The 21869-nt window shown below is 39.9% G+C and overlaps 1 protein-coding gene across 12 annotated transcripts in view; it reads right to left on the bottom strand.

The window, feature by feature from the left end:
• The window catches only part of DAB1 (DAB adaptor protein 1), a 947480-nt gene that overhangs the window by 82189 nt on the left and 843422 nt on the right, over window positions 1-21869 (bottom strand). For 9 of the 12 annotated variants that reach the window (XM_073544564.1, XM_073544566.1, XM_073544561.1 and 6 more), the window contains 4 exons: window positions 14049-14180; window positions 11260-11379; window positions 8575-8613; window positions 5952-6017 (listed from right to left, as the gene is read on the bottom strand). In XM_073544564.1, coding sequence (XP_073400665.1) covers window positions 5952-6017; window positions 8575-8613; window positions 11260-11379; window positions 14049-14180 — 357 coding nt within the window. The remainder of the gene's footprint in view (window positions 1-5951; window positions 6018-8574; window positions 8614-11259; window positions 11380-14048; window positions 14181-21869) is intronic. The other 3 variants (XM_073544567.1, XM_073544572.1, XM_073544571.1) reach the window with 1 other exon arrangement.

A 21869-nucleotide genomic window follows, 5' to 3' on the forward strand; every position in this document is an offset into this window, starting at 1 on the left:
TACAGAGTATTTACAATATATACTAGATGCTCTGTATTTCCAGGTTGGTTATTAAAGCAAAGTTAAAATAAGTGAGAAATAAATGTATATAATGACAGTGCAGCAAAGTTATATCACACTCACATCACCTCTACTTACACCGTATTATTCAGCAACGTTACACAGCAAATCCAGTCACACATAATACTGTTACTATGTGCTCATAGTGTAGAATACTGCTTTATTATAATAGTTATGTAATATTATATAGGGGCAGTATTATAGTAGTTATGTTCTTGTACCTAGGAGCAGTATTATAGTAGTTATATTCTTGTACCTAGGAGCAGTATTATAGTAGTTATATTCTTGTACATAGGAGCAGTATTATAGTAGTTATATTCTTGTACCTAGGAGCAGTATTATAGTAGTTATGTTCTTGTACATAGGGGCAGTATTATAGTAGTTATGTTCTTGTACCTAGGAGCAGTATTATAGTAGTTATGTTCTTGTACATAGGAGCAGTATTATAGTAGTTATGTTCTTGTACCTAGGAGCAGTATTATAGTAGTTATGTTCTTGTACATAGGGGCAGTATTATAGTAGTTATGTTCTTGTACCTAGGAGCAGTATTATAGTAGTTATGTTCTTGTACATAGGGGCAGTATTATAGTAGTTATATTCTTGTACATAGGGGCAGTATTATAGTAGTTATATTCTTGTACATAGGGGGCAGTATTATAGTAGTTATATTCTTGTACATAGGAGCAGTATTATAGTAGTTATGTTCTTGTACATAGGGGCAGTATTATAGTAGCTATATTCTTGTACATAGGGGCAGTATTATAGTAGTTATATTCTTGTACATAGGGGCAGTATTATAGTAGTTATATTCTTGTACATAGGGGCAGTATTATAGTAGTTATATTCTTGTACATAGGGGGCAGTATTATAGTAGTTATGTTCTTGTACATAGGAGCAGTATTATAGTAGTTATATTCTTGTACATAGGAGCAGTATTATAGTAGTTATGTTCTTGTACATAGGGGCAGTATTATAGTAGTTATATTCTTGTACATAGGGGCAGTATTATAGTAGTTATATTCTTGTACATAGGGGGCAGTATTATAGTAGTTATATTCTTGTACATAGGAGCAGTATTATAGTAGATATATTCTTGTATATAGGGGCAGTATTATAGTAGTTATATTCTTGTACATAGGGGCAGTATTATAGTAGTTATATTCTTGTACATAGGGGGCAGTATTATAGTAGTTATATTCTTGTACATAGGGGGCAGTATTATAGTAGTTATATTCTTGTATATAGGGGCAGTATTATAGTAGTTATATTCTTGTACATAGGAGCAGTATTATAGTAGTTATATTCTTGTATATAGGGGCAGTATTATAGCAGTTATATTCTTGTACATAGGAGCAGTATTATAGTAGATATATTCTTGCATATAGGGGCAGTATTACGGTAGTTATATTCTTGTACATAGGAGCAGTATTATAGTAGTTATATTCTTGTATATAGGGGCAGTATTATAGCAGTTATATTCTTGTACATAGGAGCAGTATTATAGTAGTTATATTCTTGTACATAGGGGGCAGTATTATAGTAGTTATATTCTTGTACATAGCGGGCAGTATTATAGTAGTTATATTCTTGTACATAGGAGCAGTATTATAGTAGTTATATTCTTGTATATAGGGGGCAGTATTATACTAGGTATATTCTTGTACATAGGGGCAGTATTATAGTAGTTATATTCCTGTACATAGGGGGCAGTATTATAGTAGTTATATTCTTGTACATAGGAGCAGTATTATAGTAGATATATTCTTGTATATAGGGGCAGTATTATAGTAGTTATATTCTTGTACATAGGAGCAGTGTTATAGTAGTTATATTCTTGTATATAGGGGCAATATTATAGTAGTTATATTCTTGTACATAGGAGCAGTATTATAGTAGTTATATTCTTGTATATTGGGGGGGCAGTATTATACTAGGTATATTCTTGTACATAGGGGCAGTATTATAGTAGTTATATTCTTGTACATAGGAGCAGTATTATAGTAGATATATTCTTGTATATAGGGGCAGTATTATAGTAGTTATATTCTTGTACATAGGAGCAGTATTATAGTAGTTATATTCTTGTATATAGGGGGCAGTATTATACTAGGTATATTCTTGTACATAGGGGCAGTATTATAGTAGTTATATTCTTGTACATAGGAGCAGTATTATAGTAGATATATTCTTGTATATAGGGGCAGTATTATAGTAGTTATATTCTTGTACATAGGAGCAGTATTATAGTAGTTATATTATTGTACATAGGGGGCAGTATTATAGTAGATATATTCTTGTATATAGGGGCAGTATTATAGCAGTTATATTCTTGTACATAGGAGCAGTATTAGTTATATTCTTGTACATAGGGGGCAGTATTATAGTAGTTATATTCTTGTACATAGCGGGCAGTATTATAGTAGTTATATTCTTGTATATAGGGGGCAGTATTATAGTAGTTATATGCTTGTACATAGGGGGCAGTATTATAGTAGATATATTCTTGTATATAGGGGCAGTATTATAGCAGTTATATTCTTGTACATAGGAGCAGTATTAGTTATATTCTTGTACATAGGGGGCAGTATTATAGTAGTTATATTCTTGTACATAGCGGGCAGTATTATAGTAGTTATATTCTTGTATATAGGGGCAGTTTTATAGTAGTTATATGCTTGTACATAGGAGCAGTATTATAGTAGTTATATTCTTGTATATAGGGGCAGTATTATAGCAGTTATAGTCTTGCACATAGGAGCAGTATTATAGTAGTTATATTCTTGTACATAGAGGGCAGTATTATAGTAGTTATATTCTTGTACATAGGAGCAGTATTATAGTAGATATATTCTTGTATATATGGGCAGTATTATAGTAGTTATATTCTTGTACATAGGAGCAGTATTATAGTAGTTATATTCTTGTATATATGGGCAGTATTATAGTAGTTATATTCTTGTACATAGGAGCAGTATTATACTAGTTATATTCTTGTACATAGGGGGCAGTATTATAGTAGTTATATTCTTGTACATAGCGGGCAGTATTATAGTAGTTATATTCTTGTACATAGGAGCAGTATTATAGTAGTTATATTCTTGTATATAGGGGGCAGTATTATACTAGGTATATTCTTGTACATAGGGGCAGTATTATAGTAGTTATATTCTTGTACATAGGGGGCAGTATTATAGTAGTTATATTCTTGTACATAGGAGCAGTATTATAGTAGATATATTCTTGTATATAGGGGCAGTATTATAGTAGTAATATTCTTGTACATAGGGGGCAGTATTATAGTAGTTCTATTCTTGTATATAGGGGCAGTATTATAGCAGTTATATTCTTGTACATAGGAGCAGTATTATAGTAGTTATATTCTTGTACATAGGGGGCAGTATTATAGTAGTTAAATTCTTGTACATAGCGGGCAGTATTATAGTAGTTATATTCTTGTACATAGGAGCAGTATTATAGTAGTTATATTCTTGTATATAGGGGGCAGTATTATACTAGGTATATTCTTGTACATAGGGGCAGTATTATAGTAGTTATATTCTTGTACATAGGGGGCAGTATTATAGTAGTTATATTCTTGTACATATGAGCAGTATTATAGTAGATATATTCTTGTATATAGGGGCAGTAATATAGTAGTTATATGCTTGTACATAGGAGCAGTATTATAGTAGTTATATTCTTGTATATAGGAGCAGTATTATAGCAGTTATAGTCTTGCACATAGGAGCAGTATTATAGTAGTTATATTCTTGTACATAGAGGGCAGTATTATAGTAGTTATATTCTTGTACATAGGAGCAGTATTATAGTAGATATATTCTTGTATATATGGGCAGTATTATAGTAGTTATATTCTTGTACATAGGAGCAGTATTATAGTAGTTATATTCTTGTATATAGGGGCAGTATTATAGTAGTTATATTCTTGTACATAGGAGCAGTATTATAGTAGTTATATTCTTGTATATAGGGGCAGTATTATAGTAGTTATATTCTTGTACATAGGAGCAGTATTATAGTAGTTATATTCTTGTACATAGGGGCAGTATTATAGTAGTTATATTCTTGTACATAAGGGCAGTATTATAGTAGTTATATTCTTGTACATAGGAGCAGTATTATAGTAGTTATATTCTTGTACATAGGGGCAGTATTATAGTAGTTATATTCGTGTACATAGAGGCAGTATTATAGTAGTTATATTCTTGTACATAGGAGCAGTATTATAGTAGTTATATTCTTGTACATAGGGGCAGTATTATAGTAGTTATATTCTTGTACATAGGGGGCAGTATTATAGTAGTTATATTCTTGTACATAGGAGCAGTATTATAGTAGATATATTCTTGTATATAGGGGCAGTATTATAGTAGTTATATTCTTGTACATAGGAGCAGTATTATAGTAGTTATATTCTTGTATATAGGGGCAGTATTATAGCAGTTATATTCTTGTACATAGGAGCAGTATTATAGTAGTTATATTCTTGTACATAGCGGGCAGTATTATAGTAGTTAAATTCTTGTACATAGCGGGCAGTATTATAGTAGTTATATTCTTGTACATAGGAGCAGTATTATAGTAGTTATATTCTTGTATATAGGGGCAGTATTATACTAGGTATATTCTTGTACATAGGGGCAGTATTATAGTAGTTATATTCTTGTACATAGGGGGCAGTATTATAGTAGTTATATTCTTGTACATATGAGCAGTATTATAGTAGATATATTCTTGTATATAGGGGCAGTAATATAGTAGTTATATGCTTGTACATAGGAGCAGTATTATAGCAGTTATATTCTTGTATATAGGAGCAGTATTATAGCAGTTATAGTCTTGCACATAGGAGCAGTATTATAGTAGTTATATTCTTGTACATAGAGGGCAGTATTATAGTAGTTATATTCTTGTACATAGGAGCAGTATTATAGTAGATATATTCTTGTATATATGGGCAGTATAATAGTAGTTATATTCTTGTACATAGGAGCAGTATTATAGTAGTTATATTCTTGTATATAGGGGCAGTATTATAGTAGTTATATTCTTGTACATAGGAGCAGTATTATAGTAGTTATATTCTTGTACATAGGGGCAGTATTATAGTAGTTATATTCTTGTACATAAGGGCAGTATTATAGTAGTTATATTCTTGTACATAGGAGCAGTATTATAGTAGTTATATTCTTGTACATAGGGGCAGTATTATAGTAGTTATATTCTTGAACATAGAGGCAGTATTATAGTAGTTATATTCTTGTACATAGGAGCAGTATTATAGTAGTTATATTCTTGTACATAGGGGCAGTATTATAGTAGTTATATTCTTGTACATAGGGGCAGTATTATAGTAGTTATATTCTTGTACATAGGGAGCAGTATTATAGTAGTTATATTCTTGTACATAGGGAGCAGTATTATAGTAGTTATATTCTTGTACATAGGGGACAGTATTATAGTAGTTATATTCTTGTACGTAGGAGCAGGATTATAGTAGTTATATTCTTGTACATAGGAGCAGTATTATAGTAGTTATATTCTTGTACATAGGGGGCAGTATTATAGTAGTTATATTCTTGTACGTAGGGGCAGGATTATAGTAGTTATATTCTTGTACATAGGAGCAGTATTATAGTAGTTATATTCTTGTACATAGGGGCAGCATTATAGTAGTTATATTCTTGTACGTAGTGAGCCGTATTACAGTAGCTATATTTTTGAGTACTCTTTATAGCGATATTTCTTGCATTTTTTCCTGAGTATGATACAGATGCATTAATTCCATTTAGACGGTATATGACATCAGACACATTTGGGTTAGTATACAATGTGATACAATGTGGTTATTTCTATGACAGTGCTAGTACCTGGTATATGCTTTCCTCAGTGTCTGGATCACGTATGGACTCGTGGCCCGCTTCAAACACTATGTACTATAACCCAGCATCCAGCATATGAGAGACAGACAGAGCGCAAGTGACAGCAGGAAAAATAGAAAAGACAGAAATTCAGAAACAAAGCGGAGAAAGCAGCAAAACCGAGCATTTCAAAAGCACAAATACAGCGACTTCTAAAACAACTATTTGGTTAATTACCGTAATCAAAACGACTTAAGATAGCAGTGACTACAACGTGAAATACACTTATAGAGCCACAGCATTTTGCAGTTCATAATGTTATATAGGTTTATATAAATATACAGTATATGTATGTGATGGTGGCTTTTAGTCACATCCTGCACTCTAGTCACATCCAAAGCTGCAATCAAAATACTCAAGATTAAAGTAGTATTAGTATAGTAAATAGAAAAAGTAAGAATTCATGCTTTCCTGGATGTGCTTGGAGTGTTAGATTTCATATATGATGCAAATTAAATGTAAAGTTAGTTATCAATACATGTTCACAAGGGGAGATTGTTTGCAAAAAAAGTTTCTGCCAACTTTCTTATTTGCTCAACTTTTTGCAATTTTTGGAAACGTTCTCCTTTACATAAAGAAGCATTGTTTTTCACTTGTTTTAATACCTCGAGTACACTCAGAGCAGATTTTAGAGGTTAGATACAATTGCAGCAAACCTCATCCGTGAGACGCATTAGGTTTATGGGGTTTCCATATGTATAAATGATGATGTTCATTCACTGACAGCAAGCAGGGACACAGAAAATGGCAAAATAATAAATATTAAAATGTTGAAGACTTTATAATATAAGAGGACGGGACCGGTAATTGTGACAAGGATTGGATCGGAGTGTTGACAAGCGGGATATCTTGTAGACCGGACTCCGCCAGATCAGTCCACGTTGGAGCGACGCGGCGATGTGACATTGATGCCTTTGTAGAATGATTTCTATGAACTTATTGCCACCGTCTCGGTCGTCGCGGATGCAGATAATCTGATTTGGCTCAGTGAGCTTATTAATTCTGATTAATAGTAAAACAATGTGACTGCGGCTCATCCAGCGGAAAATGCGAACCTACAAAAGGAAACCGCAGGCCCCGAGCCACGCTGCCTCCACTTACTGCCTCTGCTTCACATTGACCTATATTGTACTAAATGGGATTATGATCGTCGCAGAAATGCTGCAACATTCACTGATACTATTTGAATGTTGTATCTTTTTCATTTCATTCGCAAGAATAACAAGGTCGTAAAATAGTTCATATGTCCTCATTATAGACGATCCTCTAGGCAAATTTTAATCCTTTCCCATTTTTACCTTAATTAGATTTAAGGGTTAAATTCTTAATAGACTTTTTATACTGGTCAGAGCCCTACTATTCTCATACTAGAGCCCCCATATTTCCTGCAGATATGAATATGTAACACTGCTTGCAGCCACCACTAGAGGGAGCCCACTCTATATTCTTACACTTGAAAAAGTAACACAGTATGCAGAAAAGCTCTTCAGCTCCCTCTAGTGGTTGCCGAAGGAAGATCACATTTTATATTCTAATACTATGTCAAAAAATGAGATTTGGAGCTATGTTGTGGGGTTAAGGTGCTGCTACATTCCAAGAATAGAAATAATTAATCACCACTCTGCCTGCATTCACTTCTGCGCTAAGTGGGAAATACACTACCAATTATGTGGTCAAGTACTGAAAGCTTTCAACACTGGCATATAGAGGAGGATGCAATCTTGAAGGTGGTTATGTGGATCCCCACGTCAGAGGCACCAAAATCTAATTCTAAATAGTCCAAGTTACAAATTGCATATACTAGGGGGGGGCATACTATCACTCATGTAGGCATTATACCTTTTTTGGGGACTTATGGAAGGGGCACTTAGGCTATGTGCACATGTTGAGTTTCCGGAGCAGATTTTTCTGCACCAAAAACCACACTGTTGGAAAGAAAAAACGTAAATCTCATTTTTGATGCATATTTCAGTACATTTTTTTATGCATTTTTATGCATTTTCCTCCCATTAATTTGAATTTGTGAAAAATGATGCAAAAGCGCCGACAGAATTGACCAGCTTGGAAAAAACGCTTTGATGTTATTGTAAAATGTGGAGAAAAAAAAACCGCAGTGCGTGAACAAGCCCTTATACTCCTCCCTTTGGTTATGAACCAGATGGATCCAATAAATGAATAATAACTACCCCAGTAATAAAAGCTACAGCTGCCTGACGGAGTTAAGAAAATGCAAACAATTAGCTCAAATATTACACAACGCAGATTGATACCCCAAGGGCCGTCTCATAAAAATCCCAATCTCCACTCTTAATGGCATACTAAAAATTAAACACTTTAATCTCGATTTGAATAATATCCAATTCCTATTCAAACACCCAGCACTAAAATCTGATGAAACGTTAGATCACGGAGTGGGTTAGACAGTAACATAATTGGTTTCAGTTGGGGTGGATAGGAATGATATATCCTCTTTATGACCAGCTAACAAACCTTTACTGTCTATCTCATTATCTTCACTTCACACATTTATTTACACCAGATTGTATTTTTTTTTTCCACCAGAAGAAGTTACCTGGTAAACAGGATCTTCTACATCTTCCTCCAAAATTGTCTGAAGCAATGCAAGCAGAAGGGAAAAGAGGAACAAGCATAAAAAAGCAGATGAAAATGAGAATTGCGACTGGAATGAAGACAGAAAAGACAAAGCTGGAAATACTTTAGATCTGTGAATATGCACAAACACTCACACTTTGTAGCGTTTACTGTACTGATTGAAATTTAACCTATGAACAAAGAAAGTGCCCATTACTGTACACAAGATAGTGATGGGGCGCAGCCGGATCCCATTGCGGTACCATAAAGCTTTCAAACTTGCTAGAACTCTGTTTTCTGACTTAGCAATTGTACATGGGACATGACGTTATTTCAAAATTTAATTACCTAGTTTGTAGGCAATAATAGGTAAAGCTAGCCACGGACACTAAAGTGGTTTCACATGTTCTAGATATTTTCAAGAAGAACAGGCAAAATCAAATACTCATTGACAGCAGAAGCATTCAAGCCAAAAGTAACTGGCTAATTGTGTTGTATTTTATGTAAGACATCTACAAATGTAACAGAGCTGAATTTTTCTAATTTTGACTTTGGTGCATCACTATCCATATGCTTTTGGAAGTCTTTAAGGGGTCTCCTGCCTGCCTGATTAATTTGTTTTGTGGGTGGCAATTAATTTTTGAAAAGTTAGCATATAATACTACATTAATAGGAAAATTATGAAAGACCAAATTCCTCCCAGTTATATTTACCCATCATTGGTGGCCCCAAAAGCCAGGACCATCAGCTGATTGCTGTTGCAGATTTCATTAGACTAGGGGTTATCATCATGACTCCTTTTCTATAGCTTTATATCAGGGGTGGGGAATTGTTTTTCTGCCAAGGGCCATTTGGATATTTATACCATCCTTCGGGGGCCGTACAAACTCCGCCCACAAAGTACATCCTGACTCTGGCACTGGTTTCATGACTTAATCTTTCATTGCATGCCCTTCAATGATCAGTAGTGAACACTGCGTGTTTATGGAAACAGAGCAAGAAGAAATTAATGAGCTTGTGGCAAACAAAATACAGCCCAAGAATGCAGTCTCTGGGAATCTGCTCATCGAGGGCCGTAAATGGCCCTGGGGCCTGAGGCGCCCCACCTCTGCTTTATATCATTGTTGGAGTGGTTTGACCACCGTCCTGTCTCCATAACCACAAGCCTACTTAATTAGGGGCAGTAAATTAAAAAAATATTTCATTAATTATTCTTACCTAAATTCCACAGCACTTTACCGGTCACTGTCCCCATTGGGGCTTACAATCTAAATTCATGTCTTTGGAGTGTGAGAGAAAATCAGAGAACGAGGAGGAAACCCACACAAACATGGGGACAATATGCAAACTCCTTGCAAATGTTGTACTGAGTAGGATTTGCTCCCAGAACTCTAGCGCTGCAAAGCAATAGTGCTAACCACCGAGCCAATATGTGCAGTGCTAACCACTGAGTCACTGTGCTGCCCTAAAATATCACAGTTTCCCAACGAGACTTCTAGATTTAAAGGGGTTTTGGATAACTGTCACATCCACCTGAGAGGTAAGATGCAATACTGATAGGGCAACCGGCAGACACCTGCCAGGTCTCATGCACTTGTCCTATTAAATTTGAACGTGATCATTATGCCTGCTGAGCGTGCATGATGCCTGCTGAGCGTGCATGATGCCTGCACTACCTCTTACCTCCGAACGTGTAAGTGAGAAGCGTTGAATGACCTGTTATGATTGAGTCACCGTAGGAGGCAAAAATAGAAATGCTAGCTAAGTCCAGAAAACCAGAGAAGTTGGCAGCTATCAGATTGCAGACCCCTGAACCTATCAACACAACTAGCAGTAGCCGTGGGGGGCTCCTACGATGCCCTAGGCCCCTCGATCACAGCCGGAGGACTATATAGCCTAAAGACAGAAAGGGAAATCTAAACTGCCCCAGAGCAGGCCCCAAAGCAAAAGGCAGCCCCCCACATATAATGACGGTGAAGCAAGAAGAAAGAACAAAACACAGACAGAAAGATAGACTGAGCAAAGATGGGGCCCACGCTAGCTTGGCTAGGAAAGGACAGGAAGGCTGCTGTCTGCAATTCGTGAAAAAACCCTATGAAAATAAGAGCCAACAAACTGACAGTAAAAAAGGCCCTGAAGACGCTAGGCTTCAAAAAAGGCTATGTCAGTACTCAGGAATATTCTGAAGACAGAGCAACAGGCAAAAGGAGATTCAGCTCACCCCAGCAGGGAATGGCAGAATCCAGAAAAGCAAGGAAAACAAAACACTAATGCAAAAAGGCAAAGCAGAAATCTTAGCTTTAGATGAGCAGGAATCAGACTGGTTTCCTAGAAGTCCACAGAGAAATCACCCGCAGGCCAGAAGGGCGTCGGCAGCCTTATATCCAGTCATTAACTCCACTCAGCCAGTCATCATCATCAGCCCCAGGTGTTTGACAATCAGGCTCACTACCTTTCTTCACCAGAAGAGGGAGTTCCTCGGGCCTCAGTAGTGAAGGGGAAAATGAACTCACAACAATGACCCCTTAATCCTATCCTGCTATTAATTAGCTAAGTGAACTCATTCCCAGCGCCACTTTCTCTGTAATATCCCAGCTGATACGACCAGAGACTCATCAAGCCCAGCGACTACAAGACCCACGGTTCTGAGGGGCCGGCACGTTACCTGATATACGGCCTGTTCACACTGCTTATCTTTTTGTGCTTTCTTCTCCATTTCTTCTCTCTGTTTCAGTTCATAGATAAGCTGAAATAAATCTCGCAAATCCAAAATGACTGGCTCAGCCTGAAATTGAAGGACAATACTGGAAATTAGTTTTTCGACAGGGATTCCATGTCTCTCCTCCTCCCTGGCAGCGAAGGCAACAAAACGCTTCCTAAATAACGTCTGACTCTTCACTAACATAAAGCGCTCGCTAAAGTGATGCAAAATGTCACTAAAGCGGGAAGGTAATTTATCAGCGGCAGATGAAGGGAAGAGACGTCCTACGTGGGCCGATGATAAATCCCCTCCTGCGCCTCTCAGTACATGCGCGCCTCTCCATTTTATGCCAGAATAAAGGAGTTTAGCGCAGAGTAGAGTAAAAATTACATTTTGGTGGTTTCAAGCCGGTTGGAAGCGATTCTGCCAAAATGGAATCAGCTGAGAAGCCAGGGTGGGAATGGTGCGCAGCTACACAGTGTGGGACGGTGCATGGCTACACAGTGTGGGACGGTGCATGGCTACACAGTGTGGGATGGTGCGCAGCTACACAGTGTGGGATGGTGCGCGGCTACACAGGGTGGGACGGTGCGTGGCTACACAGGGTGGGATGGTGCGCGGCTACACAGGGTAGGACGGTGCGCGGCTACACAGGGTAGGACGGTGCGCGGCTACACAGTGTGGGACGGTGCGCGGCTACACAGTGTGGGACGGTGCGCAGCTACACAGTGTGGGACTGTGCGCAGCTACACAGTGTGGGACGGTGCATGGCTACACAGTGTGGGACGGTGCGTGGCTACACAGGGAGGGACGGTGCGCAGCTACACAGGGTGGGACGGTGCGCGGCTACACAGGGTGGGACGGTGCGCGGCTACACAGGGTGGGACGGTGCGCGGCTACACAGGGTGGGACGGTGCGCGGCTACACAGTGTGGGACGGTGCGCGGCTACACATGGTGGGACGGTGCGTAGCTACACAGGGTGGGACGGTGCGCGGCTACACAGGGTGGGACGGTGCGCGGCTACACAGGGTGGGACGGTGTGCGGCTACACAGGGTGGGATGGTGCGCGGCTCGGCTACACAGGGTGGGATGGTGCGCAGCTACACAGGGTGGGACGGTGCGCGGCTACACAGTGTGGGACGGTGCGTGGCTACACAGGGTGGGACGGTGCACGGCTACACAGGGTGGGATGGTTTGTGGCTACACAGGGTGGGATGGTTTGTGGCTACACAGTGTGGGATGGTGCGAGGCTATACAGGGTGGAACGGTGCACGGCTACACAGGGTGGGATGGTTTGTGGCTACACAGGGTGGGATGGTTTGTGGCTACACAGTGTGGGACGGTGCGAGGTTATACAGGGTGGAACGGTGCATGGCTGTACCGGTTGGGACGGTGCATGGCTACACAGGGTGGGAGGATGTGCGGCTACACAGGGCGGGATGGTTCAAGGCTACACAGCTTGGGACAGTGCGTGGCTAGACAGGGTGGGACGGTGCGTGGCTACACAGGGTGGGAGGATGTGTGGCTACACAGGGTGGGATGGTGCAAGGCTATACAGGGTGGAATAGTGCGTGGCTACAGAGGCCGGGACGGTGAGAGGCTACACAGGGTGGAACGTTGCGTGGCTATACCGTGTTGGACGGTGCGCGGCTACACAGGGCGGGACGGTGAGAGGCTACACAGGGCGGGACGGTGAGAGGCTACACAGGGCGGGACGGTGAGAGGCTACACAGGGCGGGACGGTGAGAGGCTACACAGGGTGGGATGGTGCGTGGCTATACCGGGTTGGACGGTGCATGGCTACACAGGGTGGAACGGGGCATGGTTACACAGGGCGGGATGGTGCAATGCTTTACAGGGTGGGACGGTGCGTGGCTACACAAGGCGGGACGGTGCGAGGCTTTACAGGGTGGGACGGTGCGTGGCTGCACATGGCGGGACGGTATGAGACTACACAGGGAAGGATGGTGCGCAGCTACACAGTGTGGCGAATGTGACTGAGAAAATGCGCCAAATTAAGTGGTTTGCTCCTCGCAATGAATTTGGCGCATCGTAATACAGCGAGCATTTCATTAATACTGGAGTGCACAATGCTAATCTCAATGAATCAGCCCCAATTTATCAAAGGACAAACTACAAACACCTTAGGAGATGTAATAATCGTCACCTTAGGGGAGAAGTATGGAGAAAGAAGCAGTAATACAGAGTGCACTAATCCCTATAGGGACTAATGACATCAACTCCATTACAAGGGGACTCTGGGCAACAATGTTTTGCTCCGTTGTTTCAAACATTATTTTTTACATGCCCCTTGAAGAGACGCCTGAGAAATATCAGAACACTTAGGGTAAGGGCATATTTTTTTTTGCCTTTGTCCAATTTTAACACGGCATTAAGTATAACAAATGCACAATAAATGAATTAATAATCCAGCTTTGCCAGCTCCTCTTTTTCTTTCATTCTACTTGATCTAATATTACAATCAAAACTAAATTTAAATCTTTTCTGCGGCTCAGGAGCTCAGCCTTGTCCCCCCCTTCCCCTCCTCTTTATTGTCATGTGTAAGTCAATTGACTGCAGCAGGAGCCTCTCCCCTTTGACCAGAAAGACTAAATATCATGAAGACCCGCCCCCCGATTATCCCCTCTGTTCTCTGAAAGATTGCTGCCGAACCTAAACGTAAAATATTCGCCAAAATAATGTAGAAAATTGTATATTATATCCCTTGAAATAATGCTGTGTAAATACTCACTGCTTGGGCGGTCTTTATTGCCACAAATCTGTGGTTTCCTTCCTTCCCGCACACGTATCCAAACGCCCTGTGGTCTGTAATGTCCTTCGCTATGTAGGAGATTTCATGTACAGCGTGATGATGGTGAAGAATCTGCAAGAGAAAAGATCCTGATCTCAGAGAATCCTTATTACTTGGGACTGCAAAAAAAAAAAACCCTTTAAGGAAAGTCTACAATTCTTAATGTAAAGGGACGACATGACTGCAAGCTTTACTTAAAAGTGGCATAAATAAAGAGGAAAATTATCTTTTCTCTGTGTGTTAGGTTCAGGTCATTATTACAATGTTTCCAAACTTTTTCTTGGAAAGAGCTCCGCACTTGGGTGAGCGGGAGATGAATTATTGGTGGAGTGCCCCTTTAAAGAATCATACAGGAGGAAATTACATTGTATCCTTATCCGGCAAAGTCTTAATTCTCTTCTTAAGACAGGAGGAAAGAAGGATTAGTATATTAGTATATAGTATATACAGTTGTGTCCAAAAGTATTGACACCCCTGCAATTCTGTCAGATAATACAGCACGCTGGGCAGCACGGTGGCTCAGTGGTTAGTGCTGCAGCCTTGCAGCGCTGGGGTCCTGGGTTCGAATCCCACCAAGGACAACATCTGCAAGGAGTTTGTATGTTCTCCCCGTGTTTGCGTGGGTTTCCTCCGGGCACTCCGGTTTCCTCCCACACTCCAAAGACATACTGATAGGGAATTTAGATTGTGCGCCCCATCGGGGACAGTGATGAAAATGTGTGCAAATTGTAAAGCGCTGCGGAATATGTTAGCGCTATATAAAAATAAAGATTATTTTTATAATACTCAGTTTCTTCCTGAAAATGATTGCAAACACAAATTCTTTGGTATTATCTTCATTTAATTTGTCTTAAATGAAAAAACACAAAAAGAATTGTCCTAAAGCCAAATTGGATATAATTCCACACCAAACATAAAAAAAGAGAGTGGACAAAAGTATTGGCACTGTTCGAAAAATCATGTGATGCTTCTCTAATTTGTGTAATTAACAGCACCTGTAACTTACCTGTGGCACTAACAGGTGTTGGCAATAACTAAATCACACTTGCAGCCAGCTGACATGGATTAAAGTTGACTCAACCTCTGTCCTGTGTCCTTGTGTGTACCACATTGAGCATGGAGAAAAGAAAGAAGACCAAAGAACTGTCTGAGAACTTGAGAAACCAAATTGTGAGGAAGCATGAGCAATCTCAAGGCTACAAGTCCATCTCCAAAGACCAGAATGTTCCTGTGTCTACTGTGCACAGTGTCATCAAGAAGTGTAAAGCCCATGGCACTGTGGCTAACCTCCCTAGATGTGGACGGAAAAGAAAAATTGACAAGAGATTTCAACGCAAGATTGTGCGGATGTTGGATAAAGAACCTCGACTAACATCCAAAAGAGTTAAAGCTGCCCTGCAGTCCGAGGGTACAACAGTGTCAACCCGTACTATCCGTCGGCGTCTGAATGAAAAGGGACTGTATGGTAGGAGACCCAGGAAGACCCCACTTCTTACCCCGAGACATAAAAAAGCCAGGCTGGAGTTTGCCAAAACTTACCTGAAAAAGCCTAAAACGTTTTGGAAGAATGTTCTCTGGTCAGATGAGACAAAAGTAGAGCTTTTTGGGCAAAGGCATCAACATAGAGTTTACAGGAGAAAAAAAGAGGCATTAAAAGAATTCATGGGTCTTCCAGCAGGACAATGACCCAAAACACACTTCAAAAAGCACTAGAAAATGGTTGGAGAGAAAGCACTGGAGACTTCTAAGGTGGCCAGCAATGAGTCCAGACCTGAATCCCATAGAACACCTGTGGAGAGATCTAAAAATGGCAGTTTGGAGAAGGCACCCTTCAAATATCAGGGACCTGGAGCAGTTTGCCAAAGAAGAATGGTCTAAAATTCTAGCAGAGCATTGTAAGAAACTCATTGATGGTTACCGGAAGCGGTTGGTCGCAGTTATTTTGGCTAAAGGTTGTGCAACCAAGCATTAGACTGAGGGTGCCAATACTTTTGTCTGGCCCATTTTTGGAGTTTTGTGTGAAATGATCAATGTTTTGCTTTTTGCTTCATTCTCTTTTGTGTTTTTTCATTTAAGACAAATTAAATGAAGATAATAATACCAAAGAATTTGTATTTGCAATCATTTTCAGGAAGAAACTGAGTATTATCTGACAGAATTGCAGGGGTGTCAATACTTTTGGCCACAACTGTATATAACACAAAGGATGTAAAGGGTAACTCCATCTATATAAATAACTAAAATCAGAAAATTTAAGGAGCAGTTTTGTCTTAATTAACTTTCTCAATATCTTTGTTTTCCTGATACAAATTCTATATATTCAAGTGCTTCTCACAAAATTAGAATATCATCAAAAAGTGAATTTATTTCAGTTCTTCAATGCAAAAAGTGAATCTCCTATATTCTATAGAGTCGTTACACACAGAGTGATCTATTTCACGTGTTTATTTTTGTTAATGTTGATGATTATGGCTTACAGCAAATGAAAACCCAAAAGGCGTGGCTCACAGGTAAATTATTTAGAACAACATAAAGACACGCCCCTGAGGATCCTGAGAACCACGCCCCCTTTATCACGATCGTAAAAATGAACACCAAATATAAAGGTCCATATCTCTGCAACCGTATGATGGATTAAAAAAAAAAAAATCAGAATTCTCAGGGGAGCAGCGGGAATAAGATAAGAGCATTATATCATCTGGACACTTTTGACCTGGTGACCGGTTCACTGTCATTTTAGGTCTTTATGGGGAATTTGGAGCTCTGTATGAGATACACAAAGTTAAATATAGGAAATAAATCAGAAGCGGAGCGTCACCTTAAGATGTGGACGCCTATTGTATTTCTAAGGAAATGTGCATCTTTGATGGTTCGCTATCACATTGTGCAGTGATTGGACACAACAGCAAATGTGAGATATTTATGAAAAAGTCACCTCGGTTTTTTTTGCCCCTGTAAAAATAGAATTTTAATTTTAGCGCATATTGAAAATATTTAAAGCGGTTGTCCTCTACTTCTACATTGATGACCTATCCTTAGGGTAGGGTCCGACACCCGGCACCCTCGCTGATTAGCTGTTATAGGTGGTGGCGCTCAACGCCGGGAAGTACTCACTTACCGAGCTGCTCCGTCTACTTGTAGTGGCCGCAGCAGGGTACTACACCTGGTGGAAGTGCAGTACCAAGTCCCGGCCACCACTGTGGGCGCCTCCACCTATAACAGCTGATCAGCGGGGGTGCCGGGTGTCGGACCCTACCCTAAGGATAGGTCATCAATGTAGAAGTAGAGGACAACATCTTTAGTTGCATGGAATTACGAGACGACATCATTGACTCCAACGCCAAAAAATGATACGAAAGAACAGACTGAGATAAAATGAGAATCTTCCCGGATGTGAATCGTCAGCTGCACCTTAATCTATAAAATGAATGTTTACCGTCGGGTAATTGATAGTTATAAGTTACTGCGAGGAAATGTCATCTCTATGTGAGAATGTTAATTATCCTACTGAAATGTGTCACTGTGACTCCCGCGTGCCAAAGCATCGACGACTGCAAAATCCTGCACCTGGCACTAATCAGTGATCCAGAACCGCAGTATACCTACCTGTGGAGACACCGCGCGCCTCACATGGAGTACGAGAATCGAGGCAAACGGAAGGGTCAAGGTGTCAAAACAGATTCTTTTTGCAATAGCGAAACAATGGTTTACAATGTGGGGACCCTACAAACAGAACCTCATATCCCAGTTTCTTCTCCACTTGTTAGTCATAGATGGATTTTCACATTTAAGGCATATGACTGTCTAAGGGTCCATAGTGAGAGAAGATTGGATTCCCCTGTTTGTGTCTTCATGCAGTTGCCACCAGAGGGAGCAATAATACAAATCTATAAGGGGTGAGCTCCCTCTAGTGGTGGCTACAGGTAGTTAACAATATGTCATTTATCAAGTGAAAATCACCCTTAGAGGGAATCTGACGGCAGGATTCCACACCCCAAATTATTTATATGTTCATGTAGCTACTTAAAAGACAAGTCCAGTAATTACATAACCAGTCTGTTCCTCCATTAACGAGAACTCAAAGTTTGAATTTATATATAAATGAGCTGGAAGTGCTGTGGTAGATCTGAAGCCTCTTTCACTCCAGCTCTATTCTTCGCCTCCTCCTACTTGACTGACAGCTCCTTTGCCTGATGTCGTACAGCACAGAGGCTGTCAGTGAAGCAGGAGGCGTTGGTGCAGGGCAGGGAACAGAGCTGGAGTGACAGAGGCTTCAGATCTACCATAGCTCTTATGCCACAATTGCATATCAACTCAAACACTGCTTTTTCAGTAATGGAGATCAGACCAGCCAGGGAAAGGTATTGCTGGACTTGTCTGTCTGAGGTCTTCATGCACATATAAAGAATTTGTGAGATAAAATCCAGCTGACAGATTCTCTATAATACAAAAATGTTATTTTGAATCTAAATAATGCAATAATGAGTCTTTATTTTAAAAAGGATATACTTGTACCATTAGAAACTGAACTAGTGTTTAAATAAAGTTTTTATGTTAAACATTTTTTTTAATTTTAGATTTTCCATATAATTTCCTATATTTGAAAATCTTAAATTTTTGTAGTTTTCAAACTGAACACTGAGCTTTATAAACTGACTATTCTCTCAATACAAGATGACTATGATGACTGATTACAGCTTCATATAAAGTAGATAATACAGGATCCACCATTTACAATAGATGATGTCATCACAGCTCACCTCCTCCTCCTTCGGTACAATGACTGATTACACCTCTATATACAGTAGAAAACACAGGATCCACCATTCACAATAGGTTATGTCACAGCTCACCTCCTCCTCCTGTACAGTGACTGATAACACCTCTAGATAAAGTAGATAACACAGAATCCACCATTCACAATAGGTGATGTCACAGCTCACCTCCTCCTGTACAATGACTGATTACACCTCTATATACAGTAGAAATTACAGGATCCACCATTCACAATAGGTGATGTCACAGCTCACCTCCTCCTCCTGTATAATGACTGATAACACCTCTATATACAGTAGATAATACAGGATCCACCATTCACAATAGGTGATGTCACAGCTCACATCTTCCCTCTCTATGCACAATGTTTTCTGTTCCTGTCACAGAGCATGCTGACAACAATCTTCGATGGAAATCAACAGGTGATGCCACAGCTCACCTTCTCCCCTCCCTGCACACAGACCTCTGCACTGATCTGGGTACTTTTCCTATGTAGCTGTTGTAAAGTAAATCTATGAAAGCCGATAGAAACCCAGGCAGGCGGCTCCACTATAATCAGGCACAGAAAAAAACGCAACAAAGTTCTATATTCCACAAATGAAAACAGATTGCAAAAAATATTTATTTTGATGTATCTATTTATTTCATTAAACAGAACTGATACATGGGATACATTTCCTCAGTGAGGTCCTGGCATGAAGCAGAGGTCACAGTGGGGGTACAATGGGGCGCTGTGATTTCGGTGTACGCCCCAGGTCATTATGTGATCAGCGGAGTTTTATTTTAAATTTCCACTAGTTACATAATAGAAAATCCCATTAGATGAATATCATTATTTCATCCCACGCAGCCGTCAGAATCGGTGACCCCCGGAAGCTCAGCGGCCCCCCGTGTGTCTCATCTGTTGCCTTTCCAACACCTCGTCTCCGCGTTGTGTGACATTACCGCCTTCTCCCATCATTATAATGACATTCTCGGGGCCATGTTGTCAGGTGAGAACAGAAGTGTGGAAACTGCTTCAGCTCCATGGAGCAGGATGATGTGAGTGGCTGTCCACAGGGAATAGACCTGTAAATACCATCCTGGGGTGGAAGCTTCTAATCATGTCCGGGTGACACAGGAGGACTTACGCTGGAATTGTTTATATACTTGGCATTAAATATTTAAGGACTTTCGCCAGGTTATATTCTCCCATTATTAGAAGGTTTCTATACAAATAGGGATGATCTGCAGCTGGGATCCCAGTGATCGGCTGTGAGGAAACCAAGCAGCAACTGCTCTGTTCTCCTGCAGCGCCTCCGCAGGGCACATGAAGTATTACAAGAGTCTCGCTGAAATCAATGTACTGGTCATGTAACACAGGAGCGTCCCGGGTCCTCCAGCCAGAGAGTTTATTGTAGATTATTTATACATGTTTTAATAGGCAGAGATTATTGATGAGAATGATTGATCAGGATTGGTGATTGATGATAACGCTAATGATTGATTGGAAAGGAGTATATAGGATGATAAGGATGATGATTTATGATCAAGAAGTAGGAATGATGGTGATTGATTCATGATAATGAGGATTGATTAGTGATGATGACTGATACTGATTGCGAGGGTGATTGATGATTGATTGGTGATGATGATCACTAATGAATGACAAGGGTGATGGATAATGATGATTGGTGATGATGACTGATAATGATAGATGATGATGATGATTGATAGTGACATCTTTTGATGGTGATGATTTGTGACTTATTGTTAGCAGTGATATTGATCGCTGATAATAATGGTGACTCATGATTATAATGATGAATGTGATGATTGATGATGATCCCAACTGACAATACTGGTGACTGATGATTGCGATAATTCATGATGATAATAATAATAATCTTTATTTAGCGCTAACATATTCCGCAGCGCTTTACAGTTTGCACACGTTATCATCACTGTCCCTGATGGAGATCACAATCTAAATTCCCTATCAGTATGTCTTTGGAATGTGGGAGGAAACCGGAGTGCCCGGAGGAAGCCCACGCAAACACGGGGAGAACAGACAAACTCCTTGCAGATGTTGTCCTTGGTGGGATTCGAACCCAGGACCTCAGCGCTGCAAGGCTGCAGCGCTAACCACTGAGCCATGATGACAGATGATGATTGTAATTTATATCAGTGGTAATTGATGATGAGCGTTATGATCCGTGATGAAGATGACCCTACGCTGACAAGAGATGAAATGATCAGCCAGGTACACGGCCCTGCTGGGCTTCATCACCGGTGCACGGATAGGGGTGCACCAACTGTACAATTCACAGCTGATAACTTAGTGATTCCAATTAAACTGATACAAACTTTAATTTTTATGCAATTCAAAATAATAAATGCACGACGTTTCGATCCACAATCCCGGACCTTCATCAGACTGGTTGTGGATTCAGTGAAGAGTAGAGGAGGAGTATCTGAGAGCGCCGGTGACAATGCCTTTGTCTATGGGACTGCATGTGAGGGGCGAGGAGAGTGTATGATTTTTTTTTTTTATTATTATTATTATTATTATCTTTTAAACCCTCTGTTTATTATTCTCTGGGGAGAACTTATAATATATCAAAAAAAAATCCAGAAAATCGATTTTCATCAATATGAAACATTTGCTACCAATCTTGCAAATTGAATTTTGCTGGATTTGCTCATCTCTAATGACGAGGATCGCTGTGATAACGATGATAACTGCGATTATGATTGATGACGACCGATCATTCCGACTTCTGCTAATAATGGTGACTGAAAGAGATTGGCATTGATGATAACTGATGATGATGATTTAGTTTTTTCCATGGCTGTACGCCCTTCTATGTGTCGGGGGTCCCGCCTCTTTGGCTCATGTCTTTCCCTTTAATCCTCTCTTGGGGTTGATGTAAAGTGTCATCCTTTTACTTCTCGAGTTGTTTTTTCTCTTTTTAGCCTTGAGCCTCCTCTTTAACTCACAGATAA

Source organism: Dendrobates tinctorius, unplaced genomic scaffold (genome assembly GCF_039654945.1).
Source record: "Dendrobates tinctorius isolate UK_male_01 unplaced genomic scaffold, ASM3965494v1 ptg000138l, whole genome shotgun sequence".
Lineage (NCBI taxonomy): Eukaryota > Metazoa > Chordata > Amphibia > Anura > Dendrobatidae > Dendrobates > Dendrobates tinctorius.